This window comes from Peromyscus maniculatus, chromosome 8 (genome assembly GCF_049852395.1).
Source record: "Peromyscus maniculatus bairdii isolate BWxNUB_F1_BW_parent chromosome 8, HU_Pman_BW_mat_3.1, whole genome shotgun sequence".
In the NCBI taxonomy this organism is placed as follows: Eukaryota; Metazoa; Chordata; class Mammalia; order Rodentia; family Cricetidae; genus Peromyscus; species Peromyscus maniculatus.
The window spans coordinates 90,202,261-90,214,448 of NC_134859.1; the positions used below are offsets into that span (position 1 = coordinate 90,202,261).

General features: G+C 45.7%; 2 protein-coding genes across 2 annotated transcripts in view; one reads left to right on the top strand and one right to left on the bottom strand.

Moving 5' to 3' along the window:
* Positions 1-12,188, top strand: part of Nmt1 (N-myristoyltransferase 1) — a 39,401-nt gene that overhangs the window by 14,520 nt on the left and 12,693 nt on the right. The window contains exons 2-3 of the mRNA XM_006970572.4: positions 687-795; positions 4,086-4,230. Of these exons, the coding sequence (XP_006970634.1) occupies positions 687-795; positions 4,086-4,230 (254 nt within the window). The remainder of the gene's footprint in view (positions 1-686; positions 796-4,085; positions 4,231-12,188) is intronic.
* Plcd3 (phospholipase C delta 3) overlaps positions 1-12,188 on the bottom strand; it is a 61,798-nt gene that overhangs the window by 10,886 nt on the left and 38,724 nt on the right. The window contains exon 16 of the transcript XR_013041917.1: positions 2,652-2,806. The gene's annotated coding sequence lies outside the window, so the exon portion shown is untranslated. The remainder of the gene's footprint in view (positions 1-2,651; positions 2,807-12,188) is intronic.

Here is a 12,188-nt window from a genome sequence, read left to right on the forward strand (position 1 = left end):
CATTCCTCCACCTCCCAAAAAAGGATGTAGTGACTCATAACTGTCATCCCAGCTCTCAGGAGGCTGAGGCAGGAAGATTGCCATAAGTTTGAGGCCAGCCTGAGATAACAAACTGAGTACCAGGTTAGCCAAGGTTACATAGCAAGACCTTGTCTCCAAAAAAAAAAAAAAAAAAAAGAGAGAGAGAGAGAAGAGAAAAGAAAAGGAAAAGCCTGGGAATGTAGTTCAGTAGTTCAGTTGGTAGAAAGCTTTCTTTACATGCAAGAAGCTTTGGGTTTGAGCCCCATAAACCAGGTGGGTGGAGTACCTGTAACCTCAGCATTCTGGAGGTGAAAGCAGGAGGATCAGAAGTCCAAAGTCATTGATGGAGGTCAGCTTGGCTGCTTGAGACCCTGTCTCAGTGATCGAGTGAGTGAATGAGTGAATGAATGAATGAATGAATGCAAGAACAGAAAAGGCCCTTTAAAATAAATAGTTCATGCATTGCACATTGTCTCCTCCCTTGGGAGCCGAAGGGTGGGCGTGGGGGAGCTGTGCTTGCTAGTGTCCTCCAAACGCCCCTTCTGGGAGCTGGATTCTCCAGTCTGCTTCTGAAGCCAGCAGCTTGGTTAGGAAGGTCTGCTCTACAGAAGAGCCTTTTGTCTGTGGTTTAAAGCATCCGATGTTCTTTTTACTTTGTCTTTCAGTGGCTTGAGTCCAGCCAATGACACTGGAGCCAAGAAGAAGAAGAAGAAACAGAAGAAGAAGAAAGAGAAAGGCAGCGACACAGATGCGGCCCAGGATCAGCCTGTGAAGGTAACGAGGGGAGGACTCCTTAGGGCTGAGGAGTGTTGAGGTCCAAGTGCAGGGACAGTTTAGACTGATCATCTCCACTCCAGTGCTGTCTGTCCTCTGTGCCCTTCCTTGGTGACGAAACTGCTCTCAGTACCTTAAAAGACCCAGCAGGTACCCGACTCCAAGCGCAGTACCAGAATCACGGAATTACAGGCGTGTATCGCATGTGTGTGTGTCAGGTGCCACAGAGTGATGGTGTGACAGCCCCTGCTTCTTAGAGCCGTGGTTCTTGGTCTTCTGGGTCTTAAGTCGCTTGCAGCCAGGCCTGGTGACCAGCTTGGTCCCCTGGACCCACACAGTGGAAGGAGAGAACAGACTCCTGAAAGTTATTCTTTGACCTTCACACACACACACACTGTGGCACGTGCACACATACACAATATTTGTTTTTTGGTTTGGTTTTATTTTAGGGGGGATTTTTTTTTTTTTCAAAACAGTTTCTCTGTGTAGCCTTGGCTGTCCTGGAACTCACTCTGTTGACCAGGCTGGTCTTGAACTCACAGTGATCTGACTGCTTCTGCCTCCTGAGTCCTGGGATTAAAGGCATGTGCCACCACCTCCCAGCTACAAAATATTTTTTAATTTAAAAGAAAATCATTAGCAGCAGTTCTCAACCTGGGGGTCATGACCCCTTTCACAGAGGTCACTATCAGATAGCCTGCATATCAGATATTTACATTATGATTTATAACAGTAGCAAAATTACAGTTATGAAGCAGCAACAGAATAATTTTATGGTTGGGGGTCACCACAACATGAGGGTTGCAGCATTAGGGAGGCTGAGAACCACCGTGTTGCAGTATCACAATCAAAGAGCAAACAATCAGAATACCCATCAGTTAATCAGTCAGGGGCTGGGGCAATACACTGTGGTGCACACACGTAGTGCATTTGGAGGCATGGTATGTAGTTTTGTCTCCCCGAAGAGAAGGTCTAAGACACTGGGATTAATGTGCTAAGATCTAACCAGGAGCCTCCCACACACTTACTGTGCTCTGCTACTGAGCCACACCCCTAGCTTCCTTCGAATGCGTAGGCTTGAGGTTTGTTTTGTTTCATAAATTTTATTTAAGACACAAGTCTCTTGCCTTGGAACTTGCTGTGTCGACCAGACTGATCTGGAATTTACAGAGATCCTCCAGCTTCTGCCTAGGTTAAAAGTGTGTGCCGCTACCAAGTGAGCTCCAGGAAAGGTGCAAAGCTACGCAGAGGAAACCCTGTCTCGAAAAACCAAAAAAAAAAAAAAAAAGTGTGTGCCATGTCCGATATAAGGCATGATTTGTTGTAGAATATTATAAAACTGAATTTTTATGCTTTTTTGCTTTTTTTTTATGTGTTATTTTGTGACCCTAGGGCTTGAACCCAGTGTCTTGCACATGCAAGGCAGTTCTCTACCACTAAGCTATACCTCTAGCACCCATTTTTGCTCTGTGTGGGGGCTGTAGGTGTGTCTGTGGACGTGCATGCACATGCTTCCTCATACCAGGTGAGGCAAATGTACAGCCTACCTGGAGAAGTTCAAGGTAACTTCTGACAGTTGGTTCTCTCTTCCCACTGTGTGGGTCCTGGGCATTGAACTCAGGTCATCAGGCTTAGCAGGAAATACCTTTACCCACTGAGCCATCTTACCAGCTTCCAATTTTACTTTTTGAAAAAGATGTCTATGGTTTTAAAACTTGCATCCAGAGAAGTCTGGGGTTCTGTATATTTCTCACATTTTTTAGGTTAAAACTATTCATACAAGGATTATAGTTAAGGGGACGAGGTTGATTTTTATGCGTCTAGGTATTTTGCCTGCATGTATATCTATACGTCACGTGTGCAGTGTCTATGGAGGCCAGAGGAGAGTGTTGGAACCCCTGGAACTGGAGTCAGAGACAGTTGTGAGCTGCCGTATGGGTGCTGGAAATCAAACCTGGGTCCTCTGGAAGAGCAGCCAGTGCTCTTAACTGCTGAAGCATCTCTCCAGCCCCTTCCTTTTTTTGTTTTTTTCCTTTTTAAGACATTATCTTATGTTGCCCATGCTGTCCTTGAATTTCTGACCCTCATATCCAGGCCTCTCAGGGACTACAAACTTATGCCACTACTCCTAGCTACAGGTTTTTTTTTTTTTTTTTCCTTTGTATTTTCTATGTTCTGCATTGCTTGAAATTTTGCACTTGGCTCTATTACTTTTGGCGTAAACCACATGAGATTGAGATGGGGAAAAATACTATAGGCAAATCCAAGTGTAGTGGTGCACACTGGTAATCCTAGCAGAGGCAAGAAGATCAGCTGAAAGTTTGAGGTCAGTCTGATCTACTTAGGGATTTCCTAGCCAGTGAAGACTATATAGTGAGACCCTGTGCAAAACAAAAAACAAACAAAAAAAGACCAAAAAATAAAACAACAATATCCCATAGGTAGCACCCATTTGCTAATTTTTAGCTACTCTTTTCTCCATTTCTTACATAAATAACCTCTGATTCGAACTAAAGAACCACATAATTTTTTTTTATTGATTTTTATTTATTGTACTTGAACTCTTGGTTATATGTTTGTGTGTACTTGTTCATATATGTTGCACTTTTTTTTTTTTTTTTTTTTTTTTTTTTTTTTGGGAGCTGAGGACCGAACCCAGGGTCTTGAGCTTTCTAGGCAAGCGCTCTACCACTGAACTAAATCCCCAGCCCCTATGTTGCACGTGTTATGTGGAGGCTGGAGGCCAGCATCAGGTTTCTTTCTTAATCACTTGCCACCTTATTTTTGAGATGGGTTTCTCATGACTCTGGAGCTCCATGACTTGACCAGATTGGTTGGGCTGCAGGTCCCAGGGATCCTCCTAGCTTCTGCTCCCCAGCAGAGGGATTATTCACACACCACCATGTCGACTCTTTTATCTGGGTGCTGAAGAGCAGGCCCAGGCCCTCATGCTGCAGTGGCAAGCACTGTACCAACCGGGCTGTCTCTTCAGCCCCGGACGCTTGGTGTTTTGATACAGGGTCTCATGGAGCCAGGATGGGCCTCAAACTTCTTCTTCTTTTTGGTTTTTTGAGACAGGGTTTCTCTGTGTAGCTTTGCGCCTTTTCTGGATGGAACTCACTCTGTAGCCCAGGTTGGCCTCGAACTCACAGAGCCCTGGCTCTGCCTCCCAAGTGCTGGGATCAAAGGTGTGCTTTACCACACCTGGCCTAGCTAACTCTTGAACTCACAATGACTCATAAATCTTGTTAACACAATGGATCTTTTCTTTCTCCATCTGTCTTGTCCAGATGAACTCTTTGCCAGCAGAGAGGATCCAGGAAATACAGAAGGCCATTGAGCTGTTCTCAGTGGGTCAGGGACCTGCCAAAACCATGGAGGAGGCCAGCAAGCGAAGCTACCAGTTCTGGGATACACAGCCGGTCCCCAAATTGGGTATGTGTTTCCGTTTGCAGGTGAGAGGAGGAGTGTGTCTTAGCTTCGCTTCTGTGGAGTTTTGTAGGGGAGGCCCTAAGGTCCTAGAGATCATTATTTCTGGAGGATTGTCTTTAAAAGGGGCACATAAAAGCCTGTTGTTCAGAGACCTTATTTCACAGCAGCACACACAGAACAAACCACAGTTCTTTTCAGTCCATCATCATCTTAAATCTACAGAGAACAATTAGCACATGAGGAGTGGGGATGCCTGTCCATGGGTCTATCTTCCCACTTAAGTAAGTGAAAGACTGTTTTGTTTGTGTGGACATATGTGAACTCTGAAGCCATAATGAAGTCAGGAGGGGTGGCACCTTTACTTCCAGCTCCTGGAGGCAGAAACAAATGGATCTCTGTGTTTGAGGCCAGCCTGGTCTACAAGGGGTATTTCAGTCCAGCCAGAGCTACATAGTGAGACCCTGTCTCAAAATAAAACTAATCTGAAAAATGCTGTAATAAATTTGTAAAGGGGTTAGACAGACAGAAATCCCAAAAGTATTCCAGAAGTGACTGTGCATACTGGAGCTAGAGGTGTCTGCTAGGCCTGAACCACAGCTGACCTTGGCCACTGACCTCAGGGCTTCTGGTGGACAAAGGTTTTAGGAGTGATTGGGTTTTGCTTCTGGGACCATTGAGGATCACTTCTTCTTTCTTATGTATGTAGTTGAGGAAGTAACTTGTGTTTTCTTAAAATCTTTATCCTTTTTAAACTATCTGATTGTGTGTGTATGAGTGCCTGTGAGTGCAGCCACGGAACAACAGGCAGATGTGAGCCGCCCAGTACTGGTGCTGGGACTGAATTTGGGTCCCTGCAGCATGTTCTCTTAATTGCTGAGCCATCTCTCCAGCCCCAAAACACATGCTCTGACACGAAATGTAAGTGATGATTAAGTTGCCAGTGTAACTATCCTCCAGAAACATTATAAGACTTCTAGTACATTATGGGAGGGCAGAGCAAGTCAAATACCAGGAGGTAAAAAGACAGCTGTGCCCACATTTGTCTGCAGAGGTGGAAAGCATACATAGCAGGTGTTTCCCAACTTAAAGTGGTCAGCGCCATGATGGGTAACCAGTATAAAGTAAAAATAGCCAGGCGTGGTGGCACATTCTTTAATCCTAGCACCCTGGAGGCAGAGGCATCTCTGAGTTTGAGGCCAGGCTGGTCTATATAGTGAGTTCTAGGACAGACAGACAGGGCCATGTAGAGAGACCCTGTCTCAAAAACAGAACAAAGTAAGCTCTGCTCTGGGGCAGATATAGCTGTCGGCTTGGCAACAACACAGACACGATTTGAGGAGATAGAAGCAGGGAGGGAACAGAGAGGGATACGTTGTCTATCTGCTCCCCACATCTGCACTGACCCTGGTAAGGAGCTAGACGTATTTGAAGAGTCCCTCACTCTACCATTGGTGAGATTCCCCGATGGGCTGCTCTGTGTTCTGGCCTAGTTTTTAGGTAATCTCTTGGGTTAAGGTTCATTCAAGAAAATAACTTTGCTCCAGCCCAGAGAATAGGAGCTGATGAAGAGATGAGTTGAGATTTGGCCAGTCAGGACCTAATTAAGGATATCTCTGTTTCACTGAGTCAGGCATAAGCTAGTCTGCATGGCAGAGACCTTACCTTTCCCTTCTGCACACCGTTAGGATGGTGCTGGGTGGTTACTTGCTTTTCTCCCACTTAAACAGGGGAGGCTTTGTTTTGTTTTGTTTTGTTTTTCTTTGAGGTGACTTTGTTTTCAAGACAGGGTCCTTGAACTTGTGGCCAACCCTCCTGCCTCACCCAGCTGTCTACGCCGTGGGGTTACAGGTGTGAACCACCATTCTTGGCCTAAATGGGGGAACTGTTGATTGTAAAGTTCATGCAGTATGCTGTGTTGAGTTGGGCCTCCCTGTGGCGTAGACCTGTTATCCCTGCTACTTGGGAGGTAGAGACAGAAAGCATAAGTTGAGGGCCAGCCTGAGCCACAGACAGAATGAGTTGTTCAAGGCCAGTTTGTATAAAGTAGAAAGACTTTGTCTCAAAAAATAAAATTAAAAAAAGGGTGCTGTGTTAATAACATGTCTCACCTTATTGAGATTTTAATTAAACTCTGTCCTGCTGAAGAGGCCTAGAATTCTTCATAGTTTAAAAATCACTGTAAGTTCACCTATGAAAGGCCTCCAGACAGTTTTTAGTCTGTATCAGGGCATCTTCAACTTTTTCCATTTGTGATTCCTTTTTCTTTCTTTTTTCTTTTTTGTTTTCTTTGAGACACGGTTTCTCTGTGTAGCCTTGGCTGGCCTGGAACTTGCTCTGTAGACCAGGCTGGCCTCCAACTCACAGAGATCCTCCTGCCTCTGCCTCCCAGGTGCTGGGATTAAAGGTGTGTGCCTTTTAGCCTGAAAACTTTTGGTATATACAGATGGCCCAGTGGGAAAGGAGCTTGCTGCCAAACCTCATAACCTGAGTTTGATCCCTAGAACTTGGTGGAAAGAGAAAAATGACAAGTTGTCTTCTAACCTCCACACATACTGTGGCGTGGAAGATAAAACCAAATATATAGGCTGGGCATGGTGATGTATAGCTGTAATCCCACACTTGAGAAGTGGAGTTAGGAGGATCAAGAGTCCAAGGCCATGGACTTGAGAGATGGCGTAGTGGTTGTAGATGACTGGCGCTTGGTTACCACCATCCGCATGAGACAAATCATAACTGCCTGAGTTGCAGCTCCAGGGGATCCACTTAGTGTGCATACACATGTGTCATATACATAAAAATATATGTCTTTAATAAAAATGCCCTCATCAGAGAAGCTTCTCCTCACAGCAGAAGGTAATTTACACAGTTGAGACCTGATCCGTGCGCAGAAAATAAAGGACTTTTATTGCTGCCAGAGGACCAGCTTCCAGCAGCACGTGCCATACAAAAAATCCACCATGTCAGAGAGAATTAAAGTGCTCTGTGATGGGTAAAGAAACAAATGCTTTCTGATGGTAACTTTCTCTCTTACTTCATCTTGAAAAATCTCTGAAAAAATCTGTCTCCACTCAGCTCCGTCTCTCTCCACCCAGCTCCGTCTCTCTCTACACAGCCACACATCTCTGTACAGCTGCACATCTTTTTACAGCTATATCTCTCTGTCTCCACACAGTTACATCTCTTTCTCCTCACAGTTATATATCTCTCTTCACATTTCTACATCTCTCTACTACACAGAATAAACTCTGGACAAATATATGAGTTACATTTTCAGGGTCACATAACATTTCTTGTATAAGCAAAAAGAAGTAGGACCATTCTGATAACACATGAGAAACCACATCATTTCTCTCGGACTAGGGATATCACACTGACCGGCCAGTGAGTAAGTAACCATGGCAACATTAGCCAGACTAAAGCAAGGACAGGAGACACATAGTGCTCAGCATTTCCCGACAGTGACATTGAAAACTTACACAATAAACAGTTAGTTGGCTGAACCTTGAGTGGTTAGGAGTTCATGCAGAGTCAGTTGCTGCAGGGAGTTACGTCTTCTGAAGTTGCTTCATGTCTGACCTTGTGCGGTTCACATGCAGGGACAACTAGTCTGCTTTGAATTTACTCTGAGGTCTTAAATCAGCTAATGGTATAAAAAGCTGTCTTTGTAGCTGAGAATATTGTCATTTTCCTATGTCAGTCTGAGCAGTGAAAAATATCCTAGTATTATTTCTATTCATCAAAATTGTACAGCTTAAGAAGAAATCATCTTCCTGACCCTCCACAGATACATGAGCCCCGAAAGTACAAACCACACCACCAGTTGGCTGTGGAAAGAACCCACGGCTGTTGTTTTTAGGGAGGAACTGTGGCAGCACAGAGAACATTACAGACAGAAGCAAACGGTGTCCACAGCCAGTAACCCCACGGTCTTTGCCCAGTGGGGATCCCCATCAGAGTTACTCATCTGGTGGGTCAACTTGTTGAATATCAGTTGTCATCTGCTGTAGATTCTGTGGCCTCTGGCAGACTGTAGTGTGCTCAGCCCTAAATGGGACATCCCCATCACACCTCTCCTCCCAAGGCTCCGGGATCCTCACAGGAGAGGAGGGAGAACGATCGTAAGAGGTGCTGATAGCACCAGAGACAGTGTTCTGCGGACACTACAGCGATTGTGACAGCATGCACACCGCCTGCTCTTGCAGACAAAACCTCAGCACTGTGCAAGGAAGGTGGACGCAAAGCCCCCGCAGCAGCCGAGGAGCTGTTAGCATTTGATACCTGCTGGGGAGGGCGAGTGGGTTTCTTTAATGATGTGACCCCTGGTAGGTTAACTACACGCCAGGACAGGCTCCGCTCCCACCACTAGCTGGGCAAGAGAAATTGGACTCAGTGGAGAAAGAAAAATAAAATCTCAAGTTGGGTGGGAATGGTGGAGAAAGTGGTAATGGGAGAAGTTTGGGGGTGACTATGTTCAGATACATTGTATGAAATTCTCTACTAAAAATATTGCTGAAAATTAAAACAAATTAAGAGTTCAAAGCTAGCCTCCCATATGCAATGAGTTTGAGGTCAGATTGTACTACATGAGTTCATGTCTCAAAAAAGCATTTGCAGCCGGGTGGTGGTGGCACACACCTATAATCCCAGCACTCGGGAGACAGAGCCAGGTGGATCTCTATGAGTTCAAGGCCAGCCTGGTATACAGAGTGAGATCCAGGATAGGCACCGAAACTACACTGAGAAACCCTGTCTCGAAAAAACAAAACAAAACAACAAAAAGCATTTGCAGACTGAGCAGTGCTAGTGAATGCCTTTAATCCCAGCACTCTGGAGGCAGAGGCAGGCAGATCTCTGTAAGTTCAAGGCCAGCCTGGTCTACAGAATGAGTTCCAGGACAGCCAAGGCTGTTACACAGAGAAACCCTGTCTTGAACTCCCCCCTCCCCCCAAAAAAAGCCTTTGCATAAGAGGATGCTTTTTTTTTTTTCTTCTTTTTCCAGACAGGGTTTCTCTGTGTAGTCCTGGCTGTCCTAGAACTCGATTTGTAGACCAGACTGACCTCAAACTCACAGAAATCTGCCTGCCTCTGCCTCCTAAGTGCTGGGATTTAAAGGTGTATGCCACTATTGCCCCGCCAGATATAGTTTTTATTTTCACATAAAGAACTAAATCCTTCTGGGCATGGGTATGTGCCTTTACTATAAACCAGAATTTGTTGAATGATTTTATTTTTTATTTATGTGGGAGCTGGAGAGATAGCTCATGGTTAAGAACACTTGTTCTTACAGAGGACCCAGGTTAGTTCCCAGCACCTATGTGGTGATTGCCAACCATCTATAACTCCAGTTCCAGGGCATCTGACCCCTTCTTCTGATCTCCATGGGCACCAGGCACACTATGGTACATATACATACAAGCAGGCAAAGCACTCATACACATCAAAAAATAAAATAAAATAAATAACCTTAAATTTTTATGTGCCTGTCCCTGTATTTGTTTTAGGTATGTGTTTGCCCTCAGAGGCTAGAAAGGGTGCTGTGTACCACGTCCCCTGGAACTGGCCTTACAGGTCCATTGTGAGCCACCTGACACGGGTGTGGCGGGGCACTGACCTGGAGCCCTCGGAGAGCAGCTGTGCCCTTAATCGCGGCACCGTCTCCAGCCCTATACAGTAGTGTTGGTCTGAGCAAGGGTTCTAAGGCAGACTTCATCGATGTTTCATAGCACGTGTGTGTTCAGAGCCAAGGCCACAGTGAAGTCACAGAACACTGTCTGGAATATCTCAGATTTGGTACATGATTAATTTTCACTTTACTTCTGGTGTGTGTGCTCCAAACCATTTACTGTTGCCACAGTTTTCTCGACACCCCACACTCTCACGTACGTACGTAAGCTCAGGTCATGACACACAGTTTCAGGAGCTTTGGTCTGGAACAGTTGTTACGTGCTCTGAATGAGCCTTCCGTTCCTCTTCAGATCATGCCATTCTTTCCTTGTTGAGGGGAGCAGACATTTTCTTCTCAGCTTTACCTGTCCTCTGCGCCTCAGCAGGCCCTCCACCTTGTGCTGCTCTTGGCTCTGCACAGCAGGCGTGGGAGGCAAAAGGAAGTGCGTGACTGAGAACAACTGGAAGTAATCAGAGGGCTGGGTATCTGGTGTATACCTGTAATCCAGCATTAGGAGGCTGAGACAGGAGGATTGCTGTGAGCACAAGGCCAGCCTGGGCTACTTAGCATTCTCCTGTCTTAAAAAAACAAAGGTTGACTCCTTGTCTGGTTTTCCTCTCCAGCCTCATGTAGTTTCAGTTGCCCCCCCTTCATCTCAGCCTCCCCAGCTCTCCCACGGAGAGGGGGTTGTGTCAGGGAGGCTTCCCGGCAGCATCTGCAGACCTGTGATTCAGCCCAGAGGCATTTGTGGGGCTCAGTCACTGAGGCCCTGAGCTGGCAGTGACAGTGAGCTGGCCCTCAGGCTGGAAGCTGAGGCTGCAAGGCTGAGAGAGCCTGGCTCCTAGAAGCCATCATCTGACTGAGGAGTAAGCCCAGTCCTTTGTTGTTGCTCTTGACACAAAGGCAGCCTTGTTGCAGCTCCTTACAAATCTCCTCAGGTCAGGGAAGGGTGTCTGGGCTAGAACATGAGGACACTCTGCACCAACCAGAAGGCAGGAAGCCAGATTAGCTATGATGAATATTCGTCATTCAGGAGTATTGGGATAAATCCATGGAGTCTATTTAATGATCAAAGGAATTTATTTGGGAGTAAACTCAAAACCACGGGAGATTTTCTTGTAGGGTCTGGGAAAGCTGAATGTCCCATGCTGAACGGCTTGGTCCAAAATCTCAACATCCAGAACCATGAGGTAGCCAAGAGGGGCCAGCTTGCATGTATCCCAGGTCTGAAGGGTCTCCAGTAGCCACGCCCCAGGGGCCGGTACCTCAAGGTCATAGGCAGGTGTAACAGTTTAGCTGCCTCACTAGGGCATGGCTTCAGGGCATGGCTCAAACACCTACCCACTACATCTTCCCTTTTTGTCTAAATAAGAAAGTTCTAACCTTAGCCGGGCGGTGGTGGAGCATGCCTTTAATCCCAGCACTCGGGAGGCAGAGGCAGGCTGATCTCTGTGAGTTCGAGGCCAGCCTGGTCTCCAAAGCAAGTTCCAGGAAAGGCAAAGCTACACAGAGAAACCCTGTCTCAAAAAACCAAAAAAAAAAAAAAAAAAAAAAAAAAAAAAAAAAGAGAAATAAAGGTTAATGACATAAACAGATGGAACTACAACCAACAAGACCAACATCAAACAAGAGACACCTACTAAAATCCAGAGATGTCCAGAACACAGGTAAATGGTATGTTAGATTATTTCAAAAGCTGCCCTATTCTGAAGAATCTGAATCTAGTACTTAGTATGTTCTAGCTAAGATACAAGAAGATTGTAACTGTTAGTCTTTAACCCCATCAAAGACCTGAGAAGGAATATAATAATACCTGAGAAAATGGGAAATCTTTCAAGAATAGACACGGCTGGCAGCCTGGACAGTCACCTAAAGTTTCTCAGCACCATTGGGGCATCCGGTTTGGCTACAGGCCTAGAATATCAGACAGAACATTTTCAGAAGCAGGACTTTTGAAAGACCATCTTACCCTGTCTTGGCAGAGTTCAGTAGTCGCTTTTCTTTGTGTCCCGCTCATCAGGAAAGGACAGCATTCATACTGTCAGCAGTCAAAGTAAGGGCAGTTCTTTGCCCAGCAGGCCTTTATGCCAGAAAGAAGACAAACTTCCAAACGGAGTGTCTTAAAAGCCCAACATTTTCTCGGGATCAGATCGGTGCTGCCAGGAGCTGGTGTTTCACGTCAGCAGAATTCTAAGTTACTTAAATGCATGGCCACCAGGGACCCTAAGACCTGGGATGTACAGATGCTGGCCCCTCGTGGCTACCTTGTGGTTTTGGATACTGAGATTTTTGGACC